Below are 19,437 nucleotides of genomic sequence, written 5' to 3' on the forward strand. Positions count from 1 at the left end.
GACTAAATGTTGTATTTTCGCCTTACGCGACTTGTTTAATTCTCATCCACACTTTCAGCACTCCCTCCACCCGCCCTCCCCATCTCAGATGTAATTTGTGACCCTCCACCACGAAATGAGTCGCATGTCACCTTTGCATGATTTTCATATGTTTACATTTTCCTAAAGTTTTTTTATGCTCTATCCAGTGGTGAAACCCGTTTTAGAAAAGAGCGAAAACTGTTTGAGTTATAAGCCTGTGACTAATTGTGACCCTCACACTGTTATCAGACACTCCCCGGACTTATATTAAGCCTAGCGCAGAACCGCGCGAGGTGACATGCGACTCATTTCGTGGTGGAGGGTCACATTTGTAAATGGCGTGTTCAGCCTTCAATCTATTATTTAACATAGTAAGTCAAGCTTTTCAAACCTTATTAATAATTGCTTTGATGTTTTGCTTTCTTACTTTCTTTATTTGGTGTTTAACGTCGTTTTCAACCACGAAGGTTATATCGCGACGGGGAAAGGGGGGAGATGGGATAGAGCCACTTGTTAATTGTTTCTTGTTCACAAAAGCACTAATCAAACAATTGCTCCAGGGGCTTGCAACGTAGTACAATATATTACCTTGCTGGGAGAAGATGTTTTGCTGATGTTCAGTCTATTATTTAATAAAGATCTCATTGTTCAAAATTTCATATTGTTTTTTTTCAATAACGTGCGTCTGTTCCATTTCAAACTAACCTCACTGATGTGAACTCCATTATTACTGTCACATCTGTTTTACAAATTACACCCATAATCCAAACCAACGCGCAAACACACACACACACACCACAACTACACACATATGTACTCGTTACCATTAGCCAACGCTCGTCACAACACTGATAGACTATGAAGCAATCTCTTCGATCATCTCTGCGCTGAGTCGGTCACACTTTTGCTCACCCCTGCCAACAATCTCAAACGTATCCTTTTTTTTTCAATCACAACAAAATTATCATACAGCTTTTTATGTCTCACTAAATTATAAATCAGATGTATGTGGTTGTTTGTTGCCTTGAATGCCCCAAGGGGCAAAAATGAGTGTTTCTTCCATACTAATTAGCCTCATTTGCCTAAACCATATAGGAGTTATCCGTCCTTATAGAGTTAAATAAATCCCATGCTAATTTCAAATACAGCGTTTTGCTATTCACTTCAATATAATAGTAAATAACAATCAAGAAATAACGAAGTCTTTAAACCACAATTTCCCAGATATTTACACTTTTCATTTTGTTTCAATTCACACCACAAAACATACACTTCGCCTTTTGCTATTCAGTCTCAAGTCTAAATAATAATAGTATAAATCATAACTAATTTTCTTCACACCATCATAGACATAATGTTGCCTCACATGTTCTTTGTACAATCGTTGGTTTTCACAATAAATATTGCATTACTGTAATTGTCTTCTTTTTCTTTAACAATTTCTTTCCAAAAACAAAACTCAAAGACTACAAAAGCTATTGCAACCTACTCCTATCTCTCGTCTCTCTTCCTGGGTACTATGGTACCTAAGACTTACATTCAAATGCTTACATTTCCATGCTACCCACATTGTCAAAATACCAATAATTATTCAAAACAAATGTTAACTACTACCTAACTTCATTTCAGACCCACACATATTATTATACACATATTTCACATTTAAACCATTAGTCGCGATCGGCCCCCTGTCGATATTTATCGACTAAGTTTCTTGTTGTACAACATAAGTTTTATAAGCCCCCAGGGTTGTGGACCTCAATTGCTCTTCTGAGGGAGATACACATTTCACCATTCCACCTATACCTGTAATGTCACAGCACGGACACTCTCGCACGTGATTAAGCTTGAAGTGTCACAGTGGGCAAGAGTTTGCTGTGTTGGAGAAGCCAGACTGCGTATTTCACGTGCTTTTTCTTGGAATGTTGTCACTTATCACTGTACTTAAATCGGCTTTGTTGCCATTTGTAATCGTGGAAACAGGAGCTAAGTCTTTTAGTGAATCACTTTAAAAGTCAGGCATTTCAATGCATGAATCAATTCCCACATGTGCTCTCCTTTGCTCTGCTCTTTGCTATGCTCTTCTTATGTCTGGGCGGATATGTGCTGCAGACTTGTTTCTCCACTGGCCGGTGGTAACAGTAATGGCGGCTTCTTGGTCATCAGTGTTGACTGGTGCTCAGTCGAAGGACAAACGCTGTGTCCTCTCCCTCTCCAGCAACGTTCAACGATTTAACATGGTGGTTCAACAGAAGGGTGGCTATATAGAATGGCTTCAACATACGTTGGTATTCCAACAATGGTTATCTTGGTGAGTTTAAACCAAACATTTGGAGAGCTGTCAAGTCGACATGTCTCTCGCCAAGGGACACCACTCCGTGTGTGTCACTGTGTGTGTGTGTGTGTGTGTGTGTGTGTGTGTGTGTGTGTGTGTGTGTGTGTGTGTGTGTGTGTGTGTGTCTGCCTGTGTCTTGGTCTGTGTCTGTTACTGTGTCTGTTTTTATGCTATGTCTGTATCTGTGTTTTATTACTGGTTTAATTGTTTGTTCATTTGATTTCCTGTGTTTAAGCCCTTGTCGCTAGGTAATCGGTCACCTGACCCTGACGCTTTTTCTGCTCTGTGCGGACTAACTCCACTCTGTTGTATTTTTGGTACGCTTTTTCGCGAATTACAGAGTAGGAACTGGCTTCCTTATATGCAGACAGAAGCTCCTTATACTGTGTCTCCCATCTGGTAGAATCTGAAAAGTAGAACCATATTGCCTGGCATATAAAAGACAGTAAGATAAATAGTGTTGTTCTGAAAACTGAAACCTTGGAAATGATACATAATTTCTACAACTCATCACGGTAAACAGCATTGCTTAACATTTTGTCATGCCATGTTCTGGCCTTTCGGAATTGTTTGCTACATTCAGCCAATAATTGTGGAAGGATGGACCTTATCTCCATGGGTGTGGGGAAAACGTATATAATTATCTAAACATACAACCAAACGGATGCTTTTCAAACTATACATGTTTACGGGTAATTAGTTGTGCTTTTTCTCAGATGGTTGATGCTATACAGTGTCACAAACTGAACTGACTGAACATTGCGAGTTTACGGTGTAGGGGAAGTAACTGCGTAAATTCTAGTCTTGTTGGGGTCGTTTTCTGTTATTGGGATCGTTCCCGGTCGTTTGAGTAGATTCCGGTATTATGATTCAAGTATAAAAAGGCGACACACATGCTTGTTCGGGGTCTTTCCCTCCGACCAAATCAGTGGACGCTCGATTGTGTCTCTGATGGCCTACCACTGTCAGTCTTGTTTGACTGCGTGGTGTTTCGCTTGACGTGTTCCGTGAAACGTAGGGCTGAGTGTCGAATTTTCCTCGGGCAGCAAGGTTAGTTGTTCTTTACCTGTGACTTTGTCTAGAGTGGTTGAGTTTTGCGCATGAATGTTGCGTTCAGTTGTTTTTCTCATTTGCGTTTAATTTTTGTCGTGGGGATATGGGGAGAAATATTCTTGTGACCACGTGCGCGAGAGAATGCATGCTAGTGCAGTAATCTTCTCTATAGCGCTGTATAATATTTTTCAACGCTATCTATCCTCTCACCACGAGTGGAGTAGTTTTTGTTGTCGGTTTTTTTGGGCCGGTCAAACACAAGTTCCACGTGGTGCTGCGATGTTGGTTGCCCCAGAAGGGAGTAACATGATTAGTCGCGACTTTAACTCCTTGGAATTTTATGATGTAGGAGGGGTATTATATCTCGTTTCAATGTTGTTTAACGTACGATTTTTGACCAGACGTGTAATTGTCCGCACATGGTTGCGAGCCGCCATTTTGATTTTGCGTGAATTTTTCTTGGAGGTAAAACTCGCAGTCCTGTCTTTTTGTTCATTAAAACTTTTGCTTGGCAAGGAAGGCGAATTCTGTTTCAGTAGTGTTCTCATGAAAACGTACGCTAACAGTTGGAGTAAATTCTGTTACTGTGACTCAGGAAAATTCCTGTATGGTTTGACTTGTCTTGGAAACTAAACCATTTGAGAATAACACGGTTGTTTCCCTTGCATCAAACCGAGTATGGTTTGAACAAAATCAGGACTAGGAGTTTTGATAATGGTGTTTGTAATTTTTGCAAGATGATTGTTGTGGGTTTCAAAATCCTGACTTTGTTGTTTTTTGGTTGACAAAGGGATTGTCAACCAAGTGAACCTGTAGGTACTTGTCTATCTAGATTAAGGTGTTATGAATTTCAGGCTAGTAGCTTAACTTAGCCTTCATTCATTTCCAGTGCCCGTTATTGAGTTTTGCTGGGAGAGATGGTTGCCAGGCTTCAGGGCTGCGACCGCTGAGTTGGTGTACTGAGTGCGGTAACGCCTGGGACAGCATGTTGTCTTTGTTAGGCGCGTTTGATCGATCTGCGCGATCGCGCGATCGCGCTGCGCGTTTGGTGGATCGATCAAACGCGCACACATCGATCGATGTGTGCGCGTTTGATCAATACAAAGAATACAAGAATCGTTAAAACGCGCAGCTCTATATACTTGCGCATTTGGACGATCCGTCTCACAATTCGCCATACTACGCACACACACGTCTGCTGGCAATGACCGGAAGTTATGACCGGAAGTAGGCCTAGCTATAAGTGTCTAAACAACAATCTGTAAGACATTTTAAAAAAGAAGAAAAAATGGGATTATATTGTACCAAACACTTAGACTACCTCAAAGACATCACACCACAGGTATATATGCGTCGAGGTTGCACCTGATCATCCATTTCACATGTATTAGCTCATTGAGTGTTTAATTGTCCTTTAATAGCAAATGATTTAAAAGTTCAGCTGTTTTCATGAGATGTCAGAGGGATGGACAGAGATGAAGGAGGGATCGATTGGGGGGAGAGACTGAGAGACTAAGAGAGAGACTGAGAGAGAGAGAGAAAGTGTGTGTGAGAGAGAGAGAGAGAGAGAGAGAGAGAGAGAGAGAGAGAAGAGAGAGAGACAGAGAGCAGAGAGGAGAGAGACAGAGAAGAGAGAGAGAGACTGAGACTGAGAGAGAGACAGAGAGAGAGAGAGATCCTGAGAGACTGAGCGACTAAGAGAGAGAGAGAGAGAGTGAGAGAGAGAGAGAGAGACTAAGAGAGAGAGAGAGAGAGAGAGAGAGAGAAGAGAGAGTGATAGAGAGAGAGAGACTAAGAGAGAGACAGAGAGAGAGAGACAGAAAGAGAGAGACAGAAAGAGAGAGAGAGAGAGACTGAGAGACTAAGAGAGAGAGAGAGAGAAACTTGGAAACATAGAACTTTATTACAGGAAAGATAGCATTAGGTCCGTAGGACATTTCTTCCAGCTAGTCCTGATCCTGAGAGACTGAGCGACTAAGAGAGAGAGAGAGAGACTAAGAGAGAGAGAGAGAGAGAGAGAGAGAGAGAGAGAGAGAGAGAGAGAGAGAGAGAGAGAGAGAGAGAGAGAGAGAGAGAGAGAGAGACTGTTTGAAAGATTGAGAGGCCTGACAACAAACAAATCAAAAACGTTGTTGGGGTATATTTCGGAACATTCCTGTATTTGAAACTTTTCACTTCCGGCGTGCGATGTGTGTGTGTGGTAGGGACTTACTTTGTGACAGATCGTCCAAATGCGCAAGTATAAGAGCTGCGCGTTTTAACGATTCTTGTATTCTTTGTAGCCTATTCTTTGCATCGATCAAATGCGCACACATCGATCGATGTGTGCGCGTTTGATTGATCCACCAAACGCGCAGCGCGATCGCGCGATCGCGCAGATCGATCAAACGCGCCTAACATCTTCAGTTGGGGTCAGAAGCACGGTGGTGGTTGTTCGACACTACTTCCGCCAAGCTTCCTGCCCGGTCTTACTTCACGCAGTCTGGTGTTGTGTCCTGGCTGGTATATCTTTTGCCTAGCTGAAACTTTGTATCCAGCAATATCAGTACTTCTCATTTAGTAGCTGGTTTGCTTCACCTTTGTGCCTGGTGTGTGTAATCGCAAGAATTGATCTCGCCAAGACTAAACAAGAACAGTGTACACCAACCGAATAGTCGTCATCGCCTTCACTTAGTGTGAAACTGTGCGGAACTATGGACTGTCGATAATTACAGTCAGTGTGATTGATTAAGTTACGCCGAATCAAGAAAGACTGAACATTCATGGTTTCTTTTCTTGTAGTCATCTTGTTTATGACTTGTTGATTTATGGGATTGCCATGTTTGCTTGAAATTTTGCTGATTGCATATTCAGTCTAATCTTGCGTTGCAGGTGGAGCCTATTTCGTCTATTCTTGTATTGCAGGTGGCGAAGCAGTCTATTGAAAGAGGCTTGGCATGGCATCCGTACTTGTTTGCATTACTGACACACTTGGGGGGTACTTAGATTTTTCTGGGATTGTTTTCAAGATTGTTATATTTTTGTTGTTGTTCCAGAATTGTTTTTTTTCCTCCTGATTCTAGATTTCAGTATTTTGTGTGGGTGTCTTTTGTTGTATATGTGATTTGCTTGTTAGTGATGTGTAATATTGTTTGTGGGATGATTGTACAGTAAAGTTGAGTGATTGTGAAACTGTCTTGTGCTTCAGGGGTAGTGTATATGCGAGAGATTGTTGGTTGAAAAGGGATCTCTATCCCACTCCCACATAGGGGAGTTACATACAGTCATTATTACGACTACGCAGACTTTTGCATCATGACCTTACCCGCGGGAGCAGCTCCTGTATGAAGCTGTGACCGGTAGAGTTTGGCCAGACGATGAATGCGGGTCATCTCCGCACCAGCGCTGACGTGTTTTTGTGCCCTGGCGTCCAGCGAAGGGAGAAATTCATTTTGTCCATTGGCTAGCCAGCGCAGGCACCCTGAGAAGGACCCGAAGCTGCCCAGAAGGGTCGCTGCTTTCTCAAACTCCTTCCCACACAGAAAATAAATGCCTCCAAGTATGGCCACAGCAAACAGACATGACGATATCATTACCATGGTGGCCGACCTGAAACATAGTTGCTGAAATATATTATGTTATGTACTTACTAGGATTGCTTAAAATAAGCATTGTATGCTTGAGTTAGTAATCTTAAAAGCCATGCATGTTTTTTTGTCAAGATAAAAATTGAATAAAGTTTTGTTTAAATCAATTTTGTTTCTATCAATTTGTTTTTATAGTTGTGCATGCCATTGGAAAGAACAATAAAATGTGTATCCAACGCAGTTATTTTTGTTCCCCTATCTTTTCCAACAATGACGCTAAGGCATGCTGAACGGTGTAATTCTTCTCAGAAGCCATTGAAGGCGGTTTTTGAAGCCGTTTTAGCAGGTAATGAGACACACAAAAACACGTTACATTTCAGTAACTTCTCAATGCTTTGCCTTCAAACTTCCGGTGATTTGTGCTAACACATGTCGGAGAATACACACGTAATAGTAAGTCGTTTTGAGACTTTGGTAACGCTGTTATGCGACATCCCAGAAAGAGTTTTAACATTGTCGGTAGACCTTGGCAGGCTCGATGGAGAAAACATTTGTATTTTCCAAAAACAATAACAGATGCGCCACATACTAAAATGTCATTTACTATCCACAATCAGACATGGGTGATATAAGGATTTCAACGCGATAGTAATCTTTTAGAAGTAGGCTCTCTCATACGCGGACAGCAAATGACAGCCTACGCCTATGAAAAGCTCAGTGCTGATAGGCTTGACAGAGCATAGCTCTTGAAAGAGCATTTTCCAGGAACTGTTAAACTAGTGCGCTGTGCCATAAATGGCTTCTGGGAAACTTGACACCTAAACCGTTCGGCTTGCCATAACGTTAATGTTAGACAAGACAGGGGAACATAACCGACTGTTTTGCACATAAATTTGACTGTTCTTTCCAAATGCGTTTTAGCTTTTCTGATTTTTTGTCGATTTTAACGTGAGAACCTTGCTTTTGCGAAAAGAATGTGGGGTCTGTGTCTGCGTTGTAGGTTCCCCTGTATAGACACTACCTTATGTAAAATCAATCTGTTTGTTGATTATGGTAGGGGAATAAATGGCCTTTCCAGTCATATAGCTGGTTTTACAATAAACTGCCTTAGCTCTGTCCTAAACATGATTCTTTATGAGCACTTAACCTGGTGTGTGTGTGTGTGTGTGTGTGTGTGTGTGTGTGTGTGAGCACTCTAGTTTGTGCATGTGTGCTTGTTGTTAGTATCAGTCTGTTGTATGTGATTGTTTGCGTGTTTTGACTGTGCACTGTGGTGTACGTATAAATTGTATATATCGTGTTGTGTTTTAATTGAACTTATAAAGTGCTTCGAGCTGTGGAGGAGCGCTATATACATTTTCCATTATTAGTATGATTATTATGACAATGATCTGCCCTCAAACGTATTTGCTTAGTATTTTTTTGTATTACAGGAAGTATAGTTATATCAAATAAAACGATTATCTCAGATTACATAGCAAGAAGTGGAACAATAAGTAAGAATGTGAGGTATATCAAGAGGCGAGGGGTTCAACTATTTTTGCATGTGTGTGTGGGTTCATTGCAGAGGTTTCAAAATTACAGCACGGCGAATGTCTCGGCCATTGAAACTCAGATCACAATCACTAGAATTGTGGTTTTTTTTAAAAATATGATAGGTCTCCAGACAATGTATCTTTAGGTACACTTACCGCCCTTCATAGTATGCCGACTCACTGTAGTTCATCAAATAAGCCCGGAGAGCCCTGAACTCGATTTCTGCAAACCGATTATCGTATTCCTCCAGTTCCTTTTTGTAGGTTTTGCTTCGAGTGGACCTCGTTTCCGAGCCCTAAACATAAGCCTGAACGTCAACACACAGACATGGATACTTCAACACACGCAGACACAGAAAAAGACAAACGCAGACGTGTATACAGACATGCAGACAGACACTTACAATCACCAACACACACACACGCACACACACACACACACACACACACACACACACACACACACACACACACGCAAACTCTCACACACACACACAAACTCTCTCTCACACACACACACACACACACACACACACACACACACACACACACACACACATACACAAGCGGGGAAGGTCGCCTAATATGGACCACTGCCTACTATTGACCACCTCCTGTTCTGATAAGCTAACGGTTCCAGAGCGATCAAAACAATTTCATTCGCAGTATTTACCCTCTCTGGATAACTTGCACATGTCAGAAAAACAAACCTCAAACTGTTAGTCTGTTGTCTCTTTTTTCCTCATATGTCACGTTTTATGTAAATTTAAATGAAATGTAGACTGAGTTTAATTTGCATACCTTTATTTTAAAGATGATCTAAATTTCAAACAATTGATGTAGTTCATATATTTTCCATTGGAGTTTGAACAAATGTTTTGAGTGTTTAAGTGAAAACAAGAACACAGTTTTGAAAATTGTGTGTGCACATACCAAACCCCTAATGAGCATAATGTGTGTGTGTGTGTACGTGTGTGTGTACGTGTGTGTGTGTGTGTGTGTGTGTGTGTGTGTGTGTGTGTGTGTGTGTGTGTGTGAGTGTGTGTGTGTGTGGTGTGTGTGTGTGTGTGCGTGCGTGAGTGAGTGTGTGTGTGGTGTGTGTGTGTGTACGTGTGTGTGTGTGTGTGTGCGAGGATTGCACAAGATCTCCTTCAAGGACAACTGCACCAACAACAAATACACAGTCATTTTATCTGTTTGCCTTCTTTTGAAAATTATACATGGAGTTGATATGATGCGTTAGTTTTAACTGTGTGCGTGTGTGTGTGTGTGCGTGTGTGTGTGTGTGTGTGTGTGTGTTACGGAGTGAGTGAGTTTGTGTTACTGTTTGTTGAGGGCCCCAAAGGGTTTAAAACCGTGATCGTGATTGGCGTTTTTTGACCTTTCTGTGACCGTGATTGCCGAAATTTCCATTTCTGTGATCGTGATGGGACTTTGCCCGTGATCCGTGATGAAAAAAAATCAAGTCTCGTGATCGTGATCGTGATTTGTTTTCGTGATCGTGATGGGCATTATTGCAAAGCATTTTATTTTCAACGTACATTTTTCACAGCTGTATCACTCTATGCTCCTCTTGTCTATTCGTCAAGGAGCCAACTCCGATTGAAGGGAAGCAACAACACATTCAGAAATATGATTTTGACAGCGATTGCTTCCCTTTAAAAGAACCAATCACACACTGACAAAAAGAGATCCAATCAGAAGGCAAATTGCAAAAGTCTTCCAAACTTCATCCAATGGAAGGGCTTCGTGCAAAAGTTTTGAGTGCATTCAGTCAAATTCGAATTCGAAGATCAAACATGGCGTGCAGCGGTACTGTCATCGAACTTCTGTTATATTTTGTGGATTCAAGCCAGACCAAAGCAGGCGGCGAGAAATCGGAGAATGCCTTCCTTGGTGGAAAGGTCAGGCTACGGGTCGGTCTTTCCGAAGACGAAATATCAAGGTATGTTGATCTATGTTGCTCTATGACTGTTCTGAATGTAGGCAAAGATCTTGAAATTTGTTCAAGATCTTTGAGTTTGAGTGAGATCATTGACATTGTCGACATTGCCACGTCCGGCTGTCACTCGCTCAGTGTGTCCTCGACTGGCTCGAGATCGAGTCTGCGTGTAGCCAAAACCGAAACTAGAAATGTGTTTTTCATCCCAGCAACGTGGACACGCTTGGCATAGATTCTAATTGTCGCTTCTTTGCATTAAGCTTGGATTTATATTAGCGCCTGTAAACTTTAATATCAACAATGGGTTAAATTCAGAAACAATGGCGGGGAGACGTGCCAGTTTGGATCACTTGATCCTCATGTCAAAGACGATCAAAGTCATGTTCGTTGGGGATTTTGTCAGGCATGCTACTTTTCCGGTAATTAACGGAAATTCGATAAAGCCGTTTTCAAAATCCGGTAAAGTCAAATTTTTTCCGGTGAAGTTAAAAAATTTCCGCAAAAACGATCCGTGTGAATATCGCGCAACGCGACCAGGCGCCGGTCTCAATGAAGCCAGCGCACAGTAGTGTTGTTTTCACCAGTTTGGAGGTGTGTTGAATGGTGGTGGGGGGAGGCTAAAATGGGATTTTTAACAAGATCACAACACTATTACAGCCCGGAAAATGATGCCCAGAATGCACCAGATTGCACAGATTTTAACCGTTTTTTGACAAAATTTCCGGGGGGGCATGCCCCCGGACCCCCCTAGTTGGCTCGCCTGCTTCGCAGGCTCAGGCTTGTGGCTTCGCCACTGGCACTGCGCGCTTCTTTCAGGTAAAACCATTTTTGGCCTGTAGCATTCCTGTTTGTTTTTCAAGGACATGAAACCAGGCGATGGTGTACCCCCATCACACATTCATGTACTTTAATTTCAATCCACCCAATAGTTGGGGAGAAAATGGGTTTTCAAGATTTTGCTCTGGAAATGTCAAATTGTGCAAGTATATATTCATGTGTGTGAGTGAGGGTGTGTGAGTTGAATGTGTATGAGTGTAGAGAGAGAGAGAGAGAGAGAGAGAGAGAGAGAGAGAGAGAGAGAGAGAGAGAGAGAGAGAGAGAGAGAGAGAGAGAGAGAGAACACAATGAAAACAGCATTCTTGTTACTGATTACAAATCATGATATGTATTTCTATGTGTGTATGAAAGAGAATTCAAAAAATAATAATAAAAAAAGTGCAACAGTTCTCACTTTGTGTTGAATAAACAATAGATCCAGAGGAGCGAATTACTGTGTGGTTGTGTTTACTTTGACACGTGCTTTCTGTACATGCAACTTTTACCGTGACCGTGATTTGCCACTGGTGTTCGTGATCGTGAAAACAAAAATCAAGGTAACTGTGATCGTGAAAGCTAAAATTTCCCTTCCCGTGATCGTGATGATACCCCCCCTTTGGGGCCCTCTTTGTTGATTTCTTACGGGAGCCTTGAAGGCTTCGCCTCTTGTTTTTTAATGTTTTCGTATTCGTAAATGATTATGAAGTGCCAGTTGACTGGTTTTTATGTGTTCATTTTGAATCATATTCATAGCGTGTGTCAAAATTGTATCGTAAGATGCTTATAATAGATCAAACCATCTATTTGTTTAATTCTTCATACAATGATTGTTTTTAATCTGCACTTTAAATCGCTGTATCTAAAGTTGAATTTCATTTAAAAAGGGAAGTTATGGCCGTTGTGTATTATTTGCATCTTTTTCAAAGCACAGGTTAGTGCACCATGAAAACAGTGTTCGCTCAAAACAGGGAACGCGCCTATTTCTAGAACAAATACGTACACTTCATGAAAGAAAGTTATGAAGAAAGTTGCACACAATGATTCGTAATAAAAAAAAAATAGTGCACCAAAATTATTTTTAAAGTATCTAGTATTTCAGTTTCGATTTATATTAATTATAATGTTGAACATTTCTGCAAGATTTTGACATTTTGAATCCCTGCATGTCCCTTTGAATATTTCTGTAACTGAAAATGGAGAAGAAATTGCATTTTCGTGGCTTTTTTCACATGGCTACAATGCTTTTAATCATCTAAGGCCTACACACATTTCACAGTCAATGTATTTGCAAAAAAGACGGTTCAACATAGATAGATTTCAAACTTACCACTGTAGCGTTTGATACATTTCAGCTAAACTAAGTTGCTTCATTTTACATGCCGATGAAATCTCCATTAGCTTCAGGAAATTTGAACAGAGTGTGTGCACAAGATCGCAAGGATGCTGGTGACAACCCCGGTGTCTATGACACCTTATACAAATGAAAACCATAAAGAGAATTACCGCTTGTTTTCGTAATGCACTGTACGATTTACTTGCAAGGTTTAGATCTCTTGGACCACCTACCCTGTTCTTCACACTATCTGATGATGACATGCCCTGAACTGCAAAAGATCGCCAACAATAAAAAAAATATGTTAACGCCTCATCACAAAGCTCGTTTTCTACAACAGTAATACCGTTTACGGTACAAGATCCGTTTAAGAGTGCAGCCAGGCCGTGTATCAAATCAAATAGTAGAAATTGTACTTAATTATCTCAAATACGTACAGGTATTGAAGCTGCTGTGTATTAACATAAATACAAACGAAACACAAGAACATTAGTATTACATTAAAATATACCGTAAACTACATTGTATACGTCCCTACCCCCCCCCGCCCCCCCCCCCCCCCCCCCAATTTTGTCCAACAGTTGCAATTGGGGATGGGCGTTTAAAAGATACTAAAGCCTTTGCATGAGCGTTTTCTTTACTATACAGAATAAGGATATTTTGGTCAGTGTTCAAATGATGCGTTATTGCACAAAACGTTCTCTCTCTCTCTCTCTCTCTCTCTCTCTCTCTCTCTCTCTCTCTCTCTCTCTCTCTCTCTCTCTCTCTCTCTCTCTCTCTCTCTTCTCTCTCTCTCTCTCTCTCTCTCTCTCTCTCTGGCTCTCTCTCTCTCTCTCTCTCTCTCCCTCCCTCCCTCTCCCCCTCCCTTTCCCTCTCCCTCTCTCTCTCTCTCTCTCTCTCTCTCTCTCTCTCTCTCTCTCTCTCTCTCTCTCTCTCTCTCTCTCACACACACATAATCTGCAAGCAATCCACGAAGGAAATATTGTTGTTTTATGGTTGTTAACAAGTTTATAACTTAAATAGTTAGTGATCTGTTGGACAGATTAATTCAGGTCTGCGGTGAACAAACCCATATCAACATTTTAACGTCAAGCAAATCGGAAACTAAAAGATTATTTGTTGTCAGTGTGTCACCCAATGAGGGGAAAACTGTGTATGAGGGACAACGTCTTGCCTTAAAAGGCAGCGATAGAGGGTAAACAAACACCAGTCTGTTCATTCGTTATGTTCTAAGTCCTCGAAGTCGACCTCTCTATTCACTTCCAAATCTCAAACAAACATTTTTAACATTCTTCGGACAATGATTGTTTTTAATCTGCACTTTAAATCGCTGTATTTTAAGTTGATCGAGGTCACTGAGCATGAACATGATTCACGGACTTTAAAAAAAATATTTTTTGTTTCCCCCACGGACTCAGTTAACGCTCATTTTCATATGTTATCATTGTGCATTAATGTATGTTTTAATTTGTAATGTATCTCCTTTTTTTATACTAATTAAATAGTGTGACTTTACATGATATATTATGATCAACAGTCAAAATTTGATGATACAGTGTCTCATATTGAGAATATTTGACCAGTTAGATTCCTACCCAATTCATTGCTTCCTTTCTTGAAGATACATTTTCTTGTTTAAAAAACTACAACTGCTGGAAATGTGAGCTTGGCATGCTTTTGTCTTCTAGTTCTAGATTCGTTTGTGTTCTCTATCTGTGTTTGCAGTTTTCCCTGCTGTTGTTATGGCATATACATGGATTTTGACTTTAGCAGTATAATTATAAAATATTTGTGAACTGTTAGTAAGAAAGTCTGCTTCAGTTGAATGACACATGTTTTGTATGCTTCACTTGTATGTCAGAATTGATGGTACCTGATTTGAAAATAGAGTTGTTTAGGTGTGGACATTTGGATTTTGTTTGAGATTCATCTCTCTCTCTCTCTCTCTCTCTCTCTCTCTCTCTCTCTCTCTCTCTCTCTCTCTCTCTCTCTCTCTCTCTCTCTCTCTCTCTCTCTCTCTCTCTCTCTCTCTCTCTCTCTCACACACACACACTCTCTCTCGCTCTCTCTCCCTCTGTCTCTGTCTCTCTCTCTCTCTCTCTCTCTCTCTCTCTCTCTCTCTCTCTCTCTCTCTCTCTCTCTCTCTCTCTCTCTCTCTCTCAGTGTGTTCGGTTGTGACAGATTGTAAGACTAGGCGTGAGCCTAAAATCTCCATCCTTGAGTAATAAAGTTCGTTCGTTCGTTCGTTCGTTCTCTCTCCCCCCTCTAGCTTTTTGTCATTAAAAATGTGAATCTTGAATCTCTCCCACAAATCAAACATCTGAAAGCATAAGCTCTAAGCATAAACACCCGCCCACCCTGCCGGTAACTTCGTCACCCGTGACGAATCTACCGTGTGACGAACTTACTGGTAGCCGATCATCGATTCCTTTGCAGTCCTGCTGAAAGCAACTTGTACACTGATACTGACTGTCTTATTGAAAGCTTTAGTTCCTGTCAGGCAACGTTAACTAAAGCTGGAAAATGTAACACTTAACCTTGTCAGACTAAAATGATCGCAGGAAGACGCCATTCAGTGTTGACAAATTTATTTGACAAGGGAAACCACCCAACCATTACAAGAGTGCTCTTTCCTTGGATTCTTTTACGACAATTAATTAGCTATCAAAACTGTTGAAATGATTTGCAAAGTTAAGTTATTCCTCGTGGATGGTAGCATTATATGTAACGTAGAATATTACGGTGATGCTTTGAAAGCGATCGGAAGGCCTTTTTCTGGTGGATACTATCCCTTTAACCTGATAGTTATGTAACCACAATGTAACAGCGCAAGGCTCTCGCTTTAGACTGGACCAGAGACTATAGAGTATACAGAGACGCTTCATCCTTCTTTGCGCTGCGGTGCGAAAGTGAGACCGGCCAGCCAGCGCGCGGGAAAAGAGCCACTCCCTGCCGCACAAGGAAGTTCGCGTATAGCGGCTGCTGTCGGCTGTGTTTATATCACGTTTATATTAAAGGCACAGTAAGCCTCCCGTAAACCATCACAGAGCTCCCCGAGCGTCTAAATACAGTACAAGCATACTTCCATTTGAACGCTCACCGAACGGGAACATCCTGGCTGCTTTCTGTCGAGCGTGAGACATTTTCAAAGAATTTATTTTCGTAGACTTGTTCCGTTAACAACAACGGCGCCTCGTTTTTGCGCTAGACCTAACTTTTAAAATCTAAATAATAAATTGACAGCTTGTTACACAAACATTCTTTAATCATAAAAGAATTCGTTTTTCATCAAGACAAGATCAGAACAATTCGAAGTTGTGAAAGTTTAAAAAAAAAAGAAAAGCCCGGAAGCAGGGTCACGCAAGGGTCGTAGCAGACGACGGCCGGTTTATCAGTGCAAATCGCCGTTCCTCTCAACAGTCAAAAGCCATCGCTAGAGTTCTTGTGAACCACAGCCGTTGTTTCGTGCATAAAAAAAACGTGCTATTGTAGATAAGCTCACGTCGAGTCGCATTCAAATGACTAACTATGACGACTGCATTGTGAAAAGGGAAAACTGGATCACACGGGTTCACGATGGCTCAGGGGTAAGATAAACCACGCAAAAATAAATTCTTTGAAAATTATTCGCTCTTTACGGAGGGCACCTAGGATGTTCTCAATTGGTGAGTGTTTAAATGAAATGGTGTTTGTACTGTGTGTAAAAGCCTGACCGTATCTGTGTTGGTTTACGGGAGGCTTACTCTGCCTTTAACATACTGTCTGTTCTGTCCGGCTGACAGTGCTGCAAAAAGTAACTGAACGAAAAAATATGTTTGTTTGTGAACATCCTGTTTAAATGACCATAAAAACACCGCAGAAAATGGTGTAGATTAAAATTAAATCAAATTTACTTAGGCGGCATCGCTGTAGTTATGCAAACATGATTCAAGTCAGTGTCTTTTCACGAACTAACCGTCGTTATTTTTGTGTGTTGTAGTCAAATACATACTGTATACATGGTCACTTAAGCCGCTGAGAAAATATGTCAGGAATAAATCGTTAACGAAATAGTTCCCGGTCAAATCGGTAACTAAGGCATTTAGTCAACTTGGCGTCGTCCCAGCACCTCTAAAGTGAAATGGGTAGTCAATTGCACGGTGCTAAGAAATTATCATGTAAGGAAAACTGTAAAATACAGCAACTTAAACAACATTATTGTGACCTAGCTGACTTTAATTAAAGAATCTTGATCGATCGATGATTGTCTTATTTCTTATCGGTTGCTTCTTTCTTGTTCAGAAAGCTCTCTCTCTCTCTCTCTCTCTCTCTCTCTCTCTCTCTCTCTCTCTCTCTCTCTCTCTCTCTCTCTCTCTCTCTCTCTCGCTCTCTCTCTCTCTCTTTTTTTCTTTCTTTTCCTAGTCATAGTTATAGTAAAATAGTTTAGTCCCTCTTTAGGGCGAGGGCCAGATGCAAAAAAGCATATCTATGCTTATTCTTGTCACCCTCGAAAAATAAAGAATTGTCATTGTCATTATCTCTCTCTCTCTGTCTCTCTCTGTCTTTTTCTTTCTCTCTCTCTCTCTCTCTCTCTCTCTCTCTCTCTCTCTCTCTCTCTCTCTGAGTCAGTTACACACACACACACACACGCACGCACGCACGCACACACACGCACACACACCGTGACACACAAACGCACGCACGCACACACACACACACACACACATATACACACACATATACACACACACACATGAATTGAGATGAATTAACGAGGTACGGACCGACTGGATGACTCGTGACACTTTGAACAGCATCGTCACAAGTATTCTAGTTTGAGAAGTTTTCGACTTTTGCGCTTGGACGAAGAATAGAATCAATTGTTCAGTTGTCCTTCAAAACAAAATTAAGCCTGATGTTAATTAAACAACTGTGCAATCACATTGTTGAGCTTGTGTACAGTGTGTGTTTTCTCTGTTCTGGTAGAATACACGCAGTTCGACGCTACACTTTTTACTGATTTTCCGACATTTAACGAGAGAGAAAAAACAAAAAAACAATCCTCACTTGCTCTCTTCCTCAGGAAATTTGAACATCCTGAAGCCTTTGGCATGTGAGTTTGAGCAATTGATGGCCAAAGACCATGCCCCGCTGTGTTTTCTTTTTGGTGCGGCCATGGTTGTGCTGCACGATATCGCTACTGCTGTGGAAAGGGAAAGTAGGTTTTTACATGTTTCCGCGTGGTGGCGCCACGGGGCTTCCTGTTTCAATTTTCAGCGCCGAATGAAGCGTCTCTGTGTACTCTACAGTCTCTGACTGGACCATCAGCATGCGAAACTTTCTCGCGGAGGGGAGTTGTATAGCAGTGATAACAGCAACACACAATGGATGACATTAGATCCACACACACACACACACACACACACACACACATGACAGCAGATAGGAAAACTACGGTAAACAACCAGTTTCTAAAGAATTCACAGTGTAACAAGCTTCACGACACATACCTGTTGTTGTGGCTGCATGTCTACAAAATCACAACTTTGATGGTAGGACACTTTTCTGAAGAGAGTTGTGAACGCGGAAATGAATCAAAAATGTTGCCGCGTCAAGTCAAGAACAGGGTTCCGCGTGTCAAGGTCATTATTGTGTTCGCCTGCTCGCGGGCTGGCTGTGTTTTTACGAAGTGCAAGCGCTCGCACAGCACTCAAACATTCTTGAGGGACTGTATCCTATCTTTGCGCACAGCTGGTTAAAAAGGAATCGTATCTCCGTTAACCCAAATATCTTTCACCGTATCTAAGTGCGCTTCTATCCACTTTTTAAAATATAAACTTTTATTTTTATAAACCACATTTATATTGTTCCACAAACATTGATCGCCAACTTCATTTCTCAAGAAGGCCTTAATTTTCGGCGAGAAACAATGCCTTCTTGAGAAATGAAGTTACTGAATACGGTCGCTTAGGTAGGCTACTTTTCACAAATGGTTGGTTTCACATTTCCAGCTGTACCTTCAGTGGCATTGCATTCACTCCCTCCAAGCAAAGATAAGTATGCTACTGCTGCGCGTCGCTGTAGACTATCTTTGGCAGGTCAAGAAATCCACCCCGTGGTCGTCAGTGGTGACACGGGGGTGGGACATGGATACCGTCTCTGGGTCTGCACAAACAGTTGACCCTTGTCCAACCCGGGCCGGATTTTAATCCGCGACCTTAAGTCGCGCAAAACTTTCAAACCATACTGACTGAGAGAGAGAGAGAGAGAGAGAGAGAGAGAGAGAGAGAGAGAGAGAGAGAGAGAGAGAGAGAGAGAGAGAAATAGAGAGAGAGAGAGAGAGTGAGAGAGAGAGAGAAAGAGAGAGAGAGAGAGAGAGAGAGAGAGAGAGAGAGAGAGAGAGAGAGAGAGAGAGAGATAAAAGAACTGACGAAAATCCGCTTGTGTCCAGATAAGGGAATGCTAAAGAGAGAGAGAGAGAGAGAGAGAGAGAGAGAGAGAGAGAGAGAGAGAGAGAGAGAGAGAGTAAATTTAAAGAAGGGTAACTTTGTCAAGGTGTGACCTATTTTCAGTTCCACTTCGTTGTATAGCAGTGATAACAGCAACACACAATGGATGACATTAGATCCACACACACACACACACACACACACATGACAGCAGATAGGAAAACTACGGTAAACAACCAGTTTCTAAAGAATTCACAACGTAGTGTAACAAGCTTCACGACACATACCTGTTGTTGTGGCTGCATGTCTACAAAATCACAACTTTGATGGTAGGACACTTTTCTGAAGAGAGTTGTGAACGCGGAAATGAATCAAAAGTGTTGCGTCAAGTATGGCATTCCGTTTGTC

The 19,437-nt window shown here is 41.5% G+C and overlaps 2 protein-coding genes across 2 annotated transcripts in view; both read right to left on the minus strand.

Annotated features, from left to right (window-relative positions):
- LOC138976774 (pancreatic lipase-related protein 2-like) overlaps positions 1-18,196 on the minus strand; it is a gene marked incomplete in the record, with an annotated part of 49,643 nt that extends 31,447 nt beyond the window's left edge. Inside the window, 1 exon segment of the mRNA XM_070349665.1 lies at positions 18,116-18,196.
- Positions 120-18,212, minus strand: LOC138976781 (uncharacterized). Its single transcript, XM_070349676.1, has 4 exons — positions 18,091-18,212; positions 8,667-8,806; positions 6,714-6,997; positions 120-2,762 (listed from the first exon to the last, which is right to left on the minus strand). Exons 1-4 carry the CDS (start codon positions 18,106-18,108, stop codon positions 2,587-2,589), a joined length of 618 nt encoding a protein of 205 aa, XP_070205777.1. The 5' UTR covers positions 18,109-18,212; the 3' UTR covers positions 120-2,586.
- Positions 18,213-19,437: the final 1,225 nt, after the last annotated feature.

Source organism: Littorina saxatilis, linkage group LG1, assembly GCF_037325665.1.
Source record: "Littorina saxatilis isolate snail1 linkage group LG1, US_GU_Lsax_2.0, whole genome shotgun sequence".
Taxonomy (NCBI): Eukaryota; Metazoa; Mollusca; class Gastropoda; order Littorinimorpha; family Littorinidae; genus Littorina; species Littorina saxatilis.

Bases quoted from the DNA above. Each gene is read 5' to 3' on its own strand.
- LOC138976781 (XM_070349676.1), bottom strand. The intron at 6,998-8,666 runs GTAAGTGTACCT...ACTATGTTTCAG, and splicing joins TCGGCATACTATGAAGGGCG to GTCGGCCACCATGGTAATGA. The intron at 2,763-6,713 runs GTAAGGTCATGA...TCTACTTTTCAG, and splicing joins TACAGGAGCTGCTCCCGCGG to ATTCTACCAGATGGGAGACA.